The sequence below is a fragment of the Tyto alba genome, unplaced genomic scaffold (genome assembly GCF_018691265.1).
Source record: "Tyto alba isolate M040663 unplaced genomic scaffold, T.alba_DEE_v4.0 Super-Scaffold_19, whole genome shotgun sequence".
Lineage (NCBI taxonomy): Eukaryota > Metazoa > Chordata > Aves > Strigiformes > Tytonidae > Tyto > Tyto alba.
In genome coordinates this window covers 4,486,110-4,499,556 of record NW_024881281.1, presented here as the reverse complement: position 1 = coordinate 4,499,556, position 13,447 = coordinate 4,486,110, and the positions used below count along the sequence as shown (strand labels likewise).

At 48.7% G+C, this 13,447-nt stretch overlaps 1 protein-coding gene across 1 annotated transcript in view; it reads left to right on the top strand.

Moving 5' to 3' along the window:
- The first annotated feature begins 2,428 nt into the window (after positions 1-2,428).
- The window catches only part of NXN (nucleoredoxin), a 53,398-nt gene continuing 42,379 nt past the window's right edge, over positions 2,429-13,447 (top strand). Inside the window, exon 1 of the mRNA XM_033004894.2 lies at positions 2,429-2,797. Within this exon, the coding sequence (XP_032860785.2) occupies positions 2,480-2,797 (318 nt within the window). The 5' untranslated portion in view covers positions 2,429-2,479. The remainder of the gene's footprint in view (positions 2,798-13,447) is intronic.

The window sequence follows — 13,447 nt, the reverse complement described above, 5'->3', positions numbered from 1 at the left end:
TGCCACAGGTTTAATTTCTTCAAGCTGATGAGTGTATATCCCCACAGCTCAGTATCATCGGCTTTGGGCAGAAGCCGCAAAGCGTGACAAGCTTCCGCAATTGAAACAGCAAGCGTGAACTCAGTTTAATTTGCCATTTCTGCCCCCGACCCATTGGGCTGGGGGCTCCCCCACCTGCCTGGCTCCGTGGGTACCTGCAGCAGGCACAGGTAAGGGCTCGGGGGGGGCCGCTCCTGCCCCCTGGGCAGATCCAGGCTTGCTGGGGACAGACACCCTGGGAGGTTCTGCCGGACCCCCACGGGTGCCCGTTCCATCCGTGTCCTGGGCACCTGTGCCCACCCCCGACAGCGCTGGCATCAGTGGAGGGGGAGTCCAGGGATGGGAAGGGGCCCCTTTTTCCACCCTGCCACTTTTTATTAGTATTTGTTTTTTTTTTTTTCCTTGCTGACAAGACCCTAATAAGCACTGGTTGTAGAGGAAATGAGCCAGGCAAATGCAAATACTTTGGGAAAGTATTTGCTAAATACTTTAGTGAAAAATACAATATATACTAGTCAGAGGGGATGCACTGTAAGAAACAGTACTTAGAAAAAAATAATAGGAGTTAGGGAAATGCAGATTAGCACTGTCTCTGTACAGACAAGAAACTGCTTAGTAAAAGCCCCATGATGTCGTCCTGGCTCTTGAATTCCAATATTTCAAGTTGGTTCTCAAATGGGCATCCTGAATCCATCATTCTGCTGTGGACCCTGCACAGGGGCAGACATCCACCCACAACGGGAGCCCTGCAAGCATTTGCATGGTTTAACCTCCGCTTAGTCACACCTCACATTGTGTTGCTGTTCATCATATTTCCTCATTTTATTTTATTGCTCTTTAAGAGAGATGAATGCTTTTTGCTTGTCCTGTATTGCAGAGCATCTTACTCTGCTTTGTTTACTAAAAATGGGGCCAATCAAATTAACTGCAGTCATAAATATTATTTTTACTACAATATTTATATTGCCACATGGGTTGGTCAAGTTCAGGGCTGCAGACTTAAAAACCAGCTTCCCTGCTCTGAAAAGCCCAAATACTTAATGAAGGCAGATAAGGCAGGACAAATAAAAACAAGACAAAACTCCTCTTGCTTTGAACCACCTCTAGGGAGCAGGTCTTGGCAAAAGAAAAGAGAGATTGTAAAGCTGTAATAATAATAATGATAATTAATTGTATTTGTAAAGCATCCCCTAATGGCTCTGGATGCTATACAACGATTTTAAATACAATTGAAAGCAGCAGCCATAAGAAGCCAAATAAGGAAGTGTTGTAAAAATAAAGGTATCTTTTACAGTAGCGAGGAAGATTTAAGAGTGCTGGTTTGGGGCTCTTTCAAAAAAACAAAATGGAGAAGGTGTCCAACCTGCGCGCACGCTTTGCTCCCCGCGTGTTTCCGCGGCGCAGCCGCGCGTCTGTAGAGAACACCAGCGGCTGCTCCAAACCGAAAGCCTCACGCTTCAGCACTCTCAAACCCATGCTCTGGGCTCGGCCTCCACACACACGCTCACCCCCTTTATTTTTTGCTTCACGGGCGCGCGGGAGCGGAGGGCGCGCGTCGGCGTGCCGAGGCGTTTGCCGGCGAGGGCAGGCGGGCCGGGATCCACGGCACGGACACACGGACAGCAGGCCGAAGCGGCCGGAGGAGCTGTGCTGCAGCAAATTCAGCGGGCTTGCAGATTACAGACTTCGCTTACAAAGAGCATATAAATTTTCAAGCCTGGTTTGCACGTCGCTGCTCGTGCTTTATTTCCTTTCTGTATTCCACCCCGCCAGACGGTGTAATTCAGTGCAGCCAGATTTACGCTTATGGATTGGCTTTCAGGCTTTGCCACTCGCTATTGATAAGGGTAAACATGTATTTACTTAGATTTTGAAAACAAAGAAGTGAAACGCTCTGGCTCCGCTGGCTCTACCCTCAGCGACCCCTGCTGAAGTCACCCTTCTCTGGGCGGCCATTTAAAGGACGGGTGGCCCAGCTGGGTGAGGGCATTTCCCCTGGGAGCGGGGGCCTCTGCAAGGTTTGTGACTCGGGCCGAGCCAGCTGCCGATCCCCAGCAGCGACGGGGGCTCCCGGCAGCGGGACGGCACCGTGAGGCGATGCCATCCCGCCGAGCGGCGGCCACCGGCCACCCCTCCTCTTCTCGTCACTCCCCGGGGCAACCTGGAAGGGCTGCGACTTTTGCGAGGCGGGTGGGGGCTTCCCCCACGGCCTGGTCGCTCCCCCCTCACCCCACACACCCCGGCACGGAGAGCTGGCGGCCGTCCCACCCCACGCGTGGGGAGCGGTGTGTGAGGGGGCCGGGCTGTGGGGCGGTGCTGCCTGAGGCGGGGAGGGAGGGGGGGGAGCCGAGCGGCGCAGCAGCGCCCCCTGGCGGGGCGGGGTCCGGCTGGGGGCTGAGGCGGCCGCGGGCGGAGCGGAGCCGGAGCGGAGCGGGGCGGGATGGCGGGCGCCCTGTCGGAGGTGTTGGGCGAGGTGTTGGTGGCCGCGGACGGGGAGGAGGTGGCCGTGTCGGCGTTGGCCGCCCGCGGGGTCTCGCTGGTGGGGCTCTACTTCGGCTGCAGTCTCGGCGGCCCCTGCGCGCAGCTCGGCGCCAGCCTGGCCGCCTTCTACGGGCGCTTCAGGGGGGAGGCGGCGGCGGCCGGCGGGCAGCGCCTGGAGATCGTCTTCGTGTCGGCCGAGCAGGAGCAGCAGCAGTGGCAGGAGGCGGTGCGGGCCATGCCCTGGCTGGCGCTGCCCTTCGCCGACAAGCACCGCAAGGTGAGACCGCGGGCTTGCCGGGGACCGGGTGGAGGGGGGCGCGCCCCGGGCTTTGTCTGGGGGTGGCAGGGCTCGGCCGCCCCCCCTACACCCCCCTCCCTGCGCCGCCGGGGATGGGTCCCGCGTGTCGGCGGGCGGGTGGCGTGGGGTGGGCGCCTTCCAGAAAGTTCCCGGGGGGGCGGGGGGGGAAGGGTAGGGGGGTGTCGGCTGCTGTCCCGCGGGGCGCCGCCGACTCGCCCGGCTCCTCCGGTTCCCAGGGCCTGTGCGCCGCGGCGGGCGGGGAAGCCCCGCAGGCTCCGTCCCTCACGGTGACGGGGGGAAGCCTGGTCTGGGGGGGTCGCGGTTTTGGGGGAGGGCTATCGGACCCTTGAGGGGTCCCTCAGAGGAGCGGGGGCCGGCAGGCCAGGCGGGTGAGGGGTCGCTCCTCTGAGGTGAAACCCGGGACGAGGCTCTGCTCGGGCGGCCGCTGCTCAGCCTGAGGAAAGCAGGCCTCGGCACGGGCTGTGGGCACGGCCCCCGTGGGTTCCTGCGTGGGTTTGGGCACAGAAAGGGGCTATGGCCTCCACCAGCCATGGGGAGGGCATTTGGTGGTCGAACGAGTTGGTGCCCGGCTTGGCCGGGAGCTGCTGGCAAAGCTGCCGGGCGAGTTTGTGGGATGGTCTTCGTTAATCGTCTCATTTAGCGGCTGGTTGTGTTCGATACTCTACAAGTTACAGCCCCTCATCTGAAGAGTTTAATCCGAAAGGCAGATAACAGACAAAAAACACTCTGTAACACCCAGACGGGGAAGGCTGTGAGGGACGGGAAGGCAAAGGCTGGGCTTCCAGATCCCAACAGGCTCGCAACGTTTAAAAAAAACCCAGCAACCTCTTTACAAATCTAATCTCTGGAAGCTATTGAGTAAGAATTAAAAAGATGGTGCCCCACAGTGCCATTTCTAAACATCTTTCCGGTGAGTGATTGCGGCTGCTGGTCTGAAAGCAGCGGGCAGGCATTGGCTCTCGGCGAGGCGTTTTACCCCCCTTCTGTGGGGATTGGGGTAATGCTGGTGCCTGCGGGGCTGGGGGGTGGCTGAGCCCCCTGGGGCATCCCCCGTGTTTGGGCTCTTCGAGGCTGTATTGGGATGAGAGGGACAATTTCTTCCTGAATGGGTCTCTGAACCCTCCTCCGCCGACGCTTTGCGCTGTTCCTTAGGCAAAGGAGTTGTTTAAGGAAAAGTTGGCTGTCGCCTGGCTGCGCAGTGTGATATCCCTTCTGCTGAGAAGAGGCATAGCTGGTTTGAAACCTGGATTTGTTTTTTTATCTCGTTTGCTGCAGGTTTTTGTCACTAAGCCCCCCAGTTCTTTCAAAAGCTCTCGCGTGTCTAATGCTATGCATCTGGATGCTGCTGCTGAAGGCCCCCAGTTTGCCCCTTTGAAATCCAAACACTTTTGAGTGGGAGCTTGCATGAGTGGTCACAGGTTGGGGTCTGAGATCAGCTTCATTAACAAAGGCACTTGCAACAGAAGCTTCGTCCTTCAGAGAAATTACAGTTTAATTCCAGTTGCTTTTAAACCAAACCCTCTTCCTACAGGGATGTGAAAAGATTGTGGTTGCAATTAGTAGCTGGCCATTTCCCTACAGAACATTTCAGATTATTTAGGTGGTAGGACTTTTGCTTGCCGTATTTGCTTTAAAAATTCCACTGCAACCTAGTTAAATAGTTGGGAAATGGTAGAAGTGGAAGGTGGCATTAATTTTACATGTCAGCCAATACTTCCATCTATTAGATTGCAAGAAAACATGAAATAAAAAGATTATGGGGTCTTAAACTCTTATTCCAAGAAGCCTTGAGTTAAATTCAGGATTATTCTTGTGCAGAGTGTAAAGTAATTGAAGCTCGTGCTGTATATTTTCAAAGCTAAGCAGATGTGATGTGGCTTTGGAGGAAGCTTAATCTATGGATAACAGAGAACCTATTTGTAAGTTATAAGGGCAATTATGTCAGGATATCAGATTTCTAAACAGGAGATTTATAACCTGCAGTTCAGGCAGTTAGAAGTTTCCTTGTATAATAGGCTGATTTTTAAATAGTCGGGTTAATGACCTGACTCTCCAGAAAAGCACAAACTTTCTATTTTTCAAAAACATGCCAGCAAGAGCTGGAGATGTCTAGCATATGTTCAGTACCTCGTGGGCTTAATTTGTTTAAAAACAAAAACATTAGAAAAATGTAGGCAGTCCTTTTGAGTTACGGTTCCTTTGCACTAAAGGCTACTCCTAAACTCGATGCGAGACAACCCCCAGAGAATTATATAGATTTATGGGGAAAAAAGGGATCTTACAGATACAGAGTAGAGATAAGAGAGAGAGAGAAGGGTGGGAACATCAAGCAGGGAGCTGCGGTCTCAGCCCCCGGAGGCTGTGGAGCCCCCATCCTAGGAGGTTTCGGGGCTTGGCTGGGCGAAGCTGTGCCCGACAGGGTCTCATTCCGGGGACTGCAGTGCTCAAAGACCTCCAGAGGTCCCTTCCAGCCAGTGCTTCCAGTTGTGGGTTGGTTAGTTTATCTACTGAGGTCGTGAAAGCTTTGAGGAGAGATGGCTTCTTATCCCACACTGGCTGTAGCATCACTTTTGTTACTCAGAATTATTAAATAATATGGCTATTAAGGTCCTGTTGTCTTGCTAAAACATTTAGCAGTGTGTGCCTTGTCTTTCTCTGGTGTACTCTGTGTTTTTTTACATTTTTCCTTCTTCCAAATCCCAGACATCAAACATTGATTGGTCTTAAAAACCAGGCTTCTTTTTGGGCTTGCAGCAAAATTCCCACAGTCCCGAAAGTAAAATAGCAACTTACTCTCATGGTTATTGCTGAAAGTAGTATGAGTTGTCAAAGGAAACAGCCGCTCTTTGTTGAATGCCTTGGTAACTCAATAATGCCAGGGTGCATTTACCAAGGACTAACAGCCTGCGTGTCTTGCAACAACCAGCTGAATTTGAGTAACTTTAGCATATAGCAATTTCTGTCTCCAAACCAGTAATAAAAGAAAGCAGTACAAGTCAGCAAACATCTGGATGTGGGGAAAGCCTTTGATTAATGAGGAGGATGGCATTATGCCTCCATCTGAGCCACAGCCAGCCGTATTATTGTTGTTTTTTGTTTTTTTCAAGAGCAAAACCGTAACATGCCAAATGAGATTGGAGGCCTTTAACTCGTGATACGCATCCCTCAATTAAGCTGTTCAGCCCTGGATTTGGGTAGCAATATGTAGCTGCTGATAATTGATTTGTCTTCCGATAATGCCTGGCGTTGCTGAGCAGAATGTGGGGGAGAGAGATGTTGCTCCGTGTCTTTGTTTCATTTGGGGTTTTGGTTTAACATCACCCTGTTGTTATCTGTTTGCACGAACATCTGCTCAAGTTCTGGAGGGTTGATTTAATAACAGCTTTAATTCCTGATTGCTACTGAGAATCTCAGTAATGTAAATAGATCCCATCTGTCTACGTGCCCTGATGTCCACCGGTGCCTGTGATGGAGCAGCACCCTCCCTGCTTTCAGGAGAATCTCGGACTTCTTGTGAGCTCTGGACCATCCCTGCTGCAGAGTCCACCTACTCTTGGGTTGAATTCGGGTACTCCTTGAGGGCTTAGGGTATGCAGGCTTTTGGAGGAGAGCAGGAGCATGCTGTCCTGCTGCGCTGCATTACTGTGGGACATCTCTGTCACTTTTGCTTAAAGAAAAAAAAAAAATTAACCACATTCTCAGACAAATAGATCCTCTCACATGGTCCGTGTAGGAGTGGGAGAAAGGAGGGTCAGGGTACTGGAGGAGAAGAGGCTCCAAACGTCTGCACTAGGAGAGAAGCTGTTTATCTTTCGCTGTTTATTTGCCTTTGTTTTTGTTTTTATTACTTACTTGGCCCAGTCGTCTTTGTAATTCTTTTTAATCTTGACTTTTCTAATGACACTTGATGCATCCACACAGCGCTGCAGTGGTGTAGGTTCTGCGCTATGCCTCTTGTTTTGTGTTTGCTTTCTGCTATATTTATGCATCTGCCTGAGTGTTCCCCACATTCTTCTTGGGAAGGCAAACCTGTTTCCACTGGAGCTGAAATACTTCTGCTTTGGTTTTAAATAAATGCAAAACATGTTGATTATGTTTCTGTGATTATTCAGTCAAATATCTGAAAACAGTTTGAGGCTCTCTCTGCTCACTCTGGTAAATATGCTTCAGTTGGGACAGAGTGGTTTTCCTTTATCTTAAAAGTTGGATTTGTATACCCTGCTTTATGTATTTTCTGCCATGTTCACATGGAACGTGTATTTTGCTGAATCGTGTGGCAAAAGCACATGATCTTTCTCTGTGTGTGAAGAGGTCTGTTCTGCCTCGCTCTACGGAGGGGGAAAGGAGCAAGTTGATAGTTTTGGATTTTATTGTTTTAGTGGCTTGACTACTCTGGTAAGTGATCTGAGTTGGACACAGACAGAACACCCCTTCTGTGCTGGGAGTATGTCTTCCTCAGCACCACAAATAAAACAGTAGTCTTAAAATTGATGGGTAAAACGTGACATATCTCTTGCTTGTGGCGGATAGCTCTGTGAAGTCTTTTACAACAAATACCCACTTTTTTTTTAAAAATTAAATTAAATTATGTTATTTTTTCCTCCCATCTTCCCAAGAAAAGGGCATTTTCTTTCCCTCTGCTGAAAAAGATGATCTACTGTGGGAGCCTCTCCTAATAAGACACTGATTGCTAGTTTTGTAGATAGAGTTTGTGCAAGCAATGGTGGGGAGGAGGTAGAAATGTTATTAAATTAGATTGTAGACATTTTTTGAGGGGGGGTGGGAAGAACCTCAAACCTCTGGTTACAGTTTAAGATACACCCTAATTTTTCAGAGACTCATAACTTTTCTTTTTGAAATTGCCATCTGCTGAGATCTGGGAGGTAAGTGGTCAGCACAGATGTGGGATTTGTCTAACAGAAAATTTTGTAAATCACTTGAAGCAGCTTTTGAGTTTCATCATATAAAAATATCTAGGTAATCACTTTCAGCTGTATTCCTGACTTTGTATTTCTGGGGTGGGAATGTATACGAAATCTTTGGCTCATGGAGATGTAGATTTGAAAAATATGGTCTTTTCATGACATAAGGCTATTGAGTAAGAAGCAAGGCATTAGCAGCACCAACTGATTCTTTGTTTGCTTTGAAACTCACTGGTTCTGAAACATAAGAGTGGGAGATGTATGAAAGGAGCAGAGAGAAGCCTGTGTGCTGTTTTTCATTGTGGCATCTTAATCCAGATGTTGAAATGAAAACGTTCATTTAAAAATGCATGGTTGACAATTTCATTTGTTGCTCTCAGGTTGCAGAACTAAGCAAAGTAACTTTACTTTTTGAAGTAATCAGTGCACAGTTCTCCAAACACGCATTCTTTTAGGAGCTGAACATGTAACAACTTTACAAAAGAAAGTGCAAAAAAACGGAGTGTTTTTCTGTGCGATTTTTGAGAAGTACAACAGTGAACTTCAATTATGACTGAGAAATAAGCTATTTAGTATTTCCACATCGTGGGGATGACATCGAAGCCAAAACATTCCCTAATTCTTGTTGTTGTTGATGCCACTTTTCTAAATTATTTCTGAGTATGTTTTATCCAGCTTTACAGTGACTCTCCATATAATTAGCCATTCTCTCAGGCAAAACCTTCACCCTTCAGTGAAATCCCTGTAAGCATTCACTGCTATCAGTAGATGGCAAGTCTGCAGGCTGTGTCCTGGTCCTGCAGTAGTTGCAGAAACATCACTGGCGTCTTTGGAGGTTGGATTTCCCCATCTATCCAAACTCTGGCCTGCTTGAGCACTTTCCTTGGGGGAGAATTAGTATTTTAAATGTCTTGCTAATGTGTCATCTGCTGTGTTGTTTATTGTATCCTTCAGTCAGTAATTGCCCATGTTTGCAGGCCTGCTCTGAAAGTCCTTAGACGTCTTTCCATTATCAAATACTCCCGGCTCCATGGCGGGGAGAAGCAGTGGGAGCTTTTGCTGGTCACACGCGGTTGGGTCTTGGACTGGGCTCTGCAAGTCCTGTCCCAAAAACTGACATCAGGTTTGGTTTGCCTTTGGATGGTGGCTTCTTCAAGCAGTTGGATAACATTTTAGTTTGAAATGCAGTAAGCTGTCTCCTTGTTTAATACTCAAAATGATTGTTTTTTACTGTTGACTATAGGTATTAGTATTAAGAAAGTTTGTGTGAAATCCATTGTGAGTTCATCATTAGCAGGTATGGGTTTTGAGAGAGTCCAGGGGGTTTTGAAGTCAGAGTTTTTTGATCCTTTCACATGGACATAGATTTAATGTTTCAAAGCAGCGTATGGGTAAGGTTAGCTCATGTGGCTGGGGTAGGGTTTCACTCCTCCTGAATTGCATCTGGGTAGAGCTCTCTGTTTTGCATTCCTGTTTTTTTCAGCAACGCTCGCAGCATGGAAGTTGGGATATGGTTTTAATCTAAGTCAAGTCAGAAGATATTGTGCTGCTTGGTGATCAGACCAGGGGGATTCTTTCCCCAGCCCCACACACGTTCATCCCTAATAAGCCAGATTCAATATAGCTATTTTCTGCTCCTTACTGCTAGAGTTTTGATGTGAAATACAGGGATACAGGGAAACTCAGAGGGTACGGGAGGCTGTGATACAGAGGGCTGAACTCTGAATTCAAGAAAACGAGGTTGAGCAGCGTGTGCCTGAGCATTTGCTTGGTGAGGAGCTCGCTGGTGTGTGTGGATTGATTCTTCCTCTTCCTCCTCCTTCCCCTCCCCGTATTTTTATCAGGGAAACAAGTTCCAAGTAAAATATTCCAAAGTGATATTTAATTACTCTTTAAAATGCAACTATTTGTCTTATCAGCCATGTGGATTTCTGTTCTCTGCTTTGATTTGACAGTTAGTAGTTTGTCATTTTTAAAAAGCTTACACGCTCCAGGAATCTGTGTTTTTTATGCTTTTGAAAGTAGAGATGTTGAATTAACTGCAGCTTTGAACTATTCATGGATAATTTCAGGCCCCCTGCTTTCAGCAAATAACAAGCTGACTCCTGAGCTTTCAGGCTGGGTTGAATACTGAATAATCACAACTTTATAGCTGTGTGCATTCTCTAAACTGGTTCCATAGCACATCACAGCATAATGCATGATAAATTTGAAACATTTTTCTAGACAGATCACTTTGTGCTCATGCCATCTCCAGATAATAATGATTAGGAGAGGGCGGAGTAATGCCAACATGGGGAGGGTGCTTAGATTCATTATGACTTGGGCTTTGTGCGTGTTAATTCCCCTCCATTCCGGGGGTAGAAGCCCCGGCTGGGGTGCTCAGCTGGGGGAAAGGGCTTTGCCCCCCGGTGCTGCCTTGATGTATCTCTGCAGGGCACCTTCCTCTGTGCTGGCAGGAACCACTGCTTCTCTGCTCATGCTGTGTGGGTGAAAAACAAAATTAGAGTTAAATCTGTGGGTTGTAAGTTAAAGACACAGCCAGTGGAGAAATGGAGCTGGATGAGTTGAGAAATAAGCAAATGGACATTAAATTCTCTCGTGGGAAAGTGAATTATACAAGTGTTTCATATTACAACATGACTGTCTTATATGATAGCTAATCACATTTCCATCATCTCAGTTTTCCATAGAAAATGTAGTGTCTTATTGATTTGGCTTAGAGTATATACAATTAGTGGAAGGGTGGAACTAAAAAGATGCAGGAATGGTTTCTGCATACTCGCACGTCTCTCTTTCAACACCAAAAACAATTGCAACCAACAATTAATATGTAAAGAATTTGCCGTCATTATTTAGTGTGAGTGACTGACTGCTTCAGTTGCGTCAGGGCATTAGCTGAGCTTTTGCAATCTGATCAGCCCCCCGCTTGGAGCCCAGCAAGCCCCTCCAGCCTCAAAACAAAGCAATGGGAGCCCCCGACGAGGCACGGGGGAGCGCAGGGGTGCTGGCTCTCTGCCCGAGCAGGGAGGGGAGCGCCAGGCACGGAGCCTGAATGCTGGGGGGGATCCACTTCATAAAGGATGCACTTCAAATGATAGGTGCCATTGCCACTGCTCAGAGCAGGGATGGTGCATGGGAGGGACAGCGTCTTCAGCAGGGTTGCAGGGAAGCAAGCCCAGGGCACAGCAAACCTGGAAGCCAAAGGCTTGTAATGAGGAGGGTGGTGGGGCTACCTGGTGCTGCTGGGGGCAAGCTTGAAAGCCTCTTCAGGCAGACAAAGCGCTGTAGCCGCAGGGTGGTACGAGGGGTTGCTGTGTGTGTTTTGCACCCGGGGAAGATCTACAGCAGTTGAAGCTGTCCTGCCCAGCCAAGGAGAGAAACTCCAGGGTGCTCTGGCAACATTTTGTCTGTCTTTGCACCTGTGGCTAAATCCAACCTGACTTTAAAGTATTTAAATGGAGAAAAGGTGCAAAGGTCCCTATTTAAAATGAATTTGCCAAGAGTTACCAGATTTTTATTTAATGTCTGAGGCATAAAAAATAGCTGGTGACATCCTCAAATGTGAGGGGGGTCTCGGTGTTGCTGGCCTCTGGGGAGGGGGTGACAGCTGGTGCAAGTGTCAGATCCTGCCAGGAGGGATCTCTGTGAGTCTGGGCTTTGACAGCTGAGAAGGGAACATTGTTTTATGTTTCAGTGCAAGGATTTAAGAATCTGGGTGAGAATTAGGTAATGTTTGCAGAAGAGAGTAGAACGCAACTGAAATGAATTGCAACTGCGTGAGCAAGCTGAAGAGAGAAATTCTAGTTCTCCTCTCATTCCTGAGAGATTCCCACTGGAGAGATGAAGTCATAGCCATTACTTCATTAGCGTTAACTTAGGATGCTGACAAACGAGCCCTCCTGATTTATGCTGGGCTGGTTGAAGAGAATACTGCCCTGGCTCTCTCCCCGTGCCTTGGCAGTCGCTGCCCTTGCCGTGGCGTTGGCAGAAGCGTGCGCCGACTCCCCAGCCGCGCTGCTTCAGCTCAGCGTTTTCTTCTGAACTGCCACTGCTTCGTCCCGTGTGCCAGCTCCGAAGTTGGCTTTTATAAATCCTGCGGTGCAGAAGGCAGCTGCCGAGGGATGGGCGGGCAGGCGAGTGTGAGCAGCAGCCTTGTACTTGCCAGAACTTCTCCATCAACGCCCCAGCCCCTGCCCAGCGTGGGGAGCGTTAATGGTACCCAGCGGTCTGAGCCCCGCTTCCAGAGCAAACAGACGGGTGTGTAAGGATCTCACCCTTGCAACTTGCAGCATTGCTATGGGAGTCCCTTTTGGAAAAAGTGTGAAATTTATTGTAATACGTGCTGAGGATCTTATGGCGAATCTGAGCTGCTAAATCCTCTAAACCTGAGCCCGCAACTTCATTGACAGGGCCTCTCACTTTGCTCTGCTCCAAGCTTATGGTTTCACTGCTCCAATATTTTTCCATACATGGAAGCATTCCTGCCCCAGCCTGGGCTAATCCTGACATGCCACTGCATCTGGATGTTAGCTCATTTCTTGCAGCTGACACTGTGCAAAGGCAGATGTCTGAACTTAGTTTTGTTTAAATATATTTAATTCAACCAGGAAAAGTCTCACCCCCTAGGTAAGCAGGGGGTTAAAAAAAAAAGTGGTTTTCCATTTTATTGACCTCCCAGGGCTGTTAGGTGGATGAATTGGTCCCCAGTAATGCCATGCTTTTGAAATATATAGTCTTTAAATTGCAAAGGGGTGACAAACCATGGTTTTGTGTCTCTGGCACAAGCTGAACCCACCTCTTTGCTGTAGCTAGCTTAGTGAAGAGGAGCCCCTGCCTGCCCGTGCCGTCCTGTTGGAGTGTGCTCCTGGTCTCTCCCCTGCGCTCTGACGGCTCTTCAAAGTCTCCATGCTCTTTGGGGTGTATTTAGTAGCTCGGAGAGGCTGGGACAGCTGAGCCTTTGCAAGTGAGCCAAACACCTTGATCATACAGGAGAAAGAGATGCATGTGCTGGTGAGCTGCTGTTTGGGCCGGGGGCCTGTTTATAATCCCTCCCCCGCTGAGGTGGGCTGTAAGTTTTAATTAAAATGTCTGTAAGGTGCTCTGTGATCCTCTGCTGAAAGGCCATAAGGGCAATGCCTTTGAATAAAAGGTAGAGACCTTTCCCACCCGTGGGGAAAGAGTTGGAGCTAAAACAGCGAGACCCAAGCAGTTGAATCTGAACAGATGCTGGTTCTCCCTCTCTTTGATAGCTCAAAAGGATTATTCTGCCTTTCCCAGAAAAAGGAGAAAACCAGTGATTATATTAGCATTGCCAGGGATCTTGGCTTCATCCCTTCGAACTCACAGCTAGTTAAAAGGTTGCACGCTGGGCTGGAGGTGTGTGTGGAGAGTTTTGGTTGTGGGCTCCACTGTTGTGTTCATAGTTCAGTATCCACGTTCTGGCCCCTCTCTGGGGGTCCCGGGCAAGGGGCTGAGTTCTGGATTGTCCTCTCTTTGCTTGGCTGCTGCTGTTGTGTGCAGGAATAAGTCAACTTTACTCAACCAGGAGGAAGGTAGCAAAGGTAAAACTGGTTTCAAATGAACCAAGCCACATGATGGTGCGGGAAGAAGACAATTTCCAGGTTTGCTGTTGGAGCCATGAAGCAAATTAAACCTCCTTGGTGTGACTGTTTCAGCCCCTGAG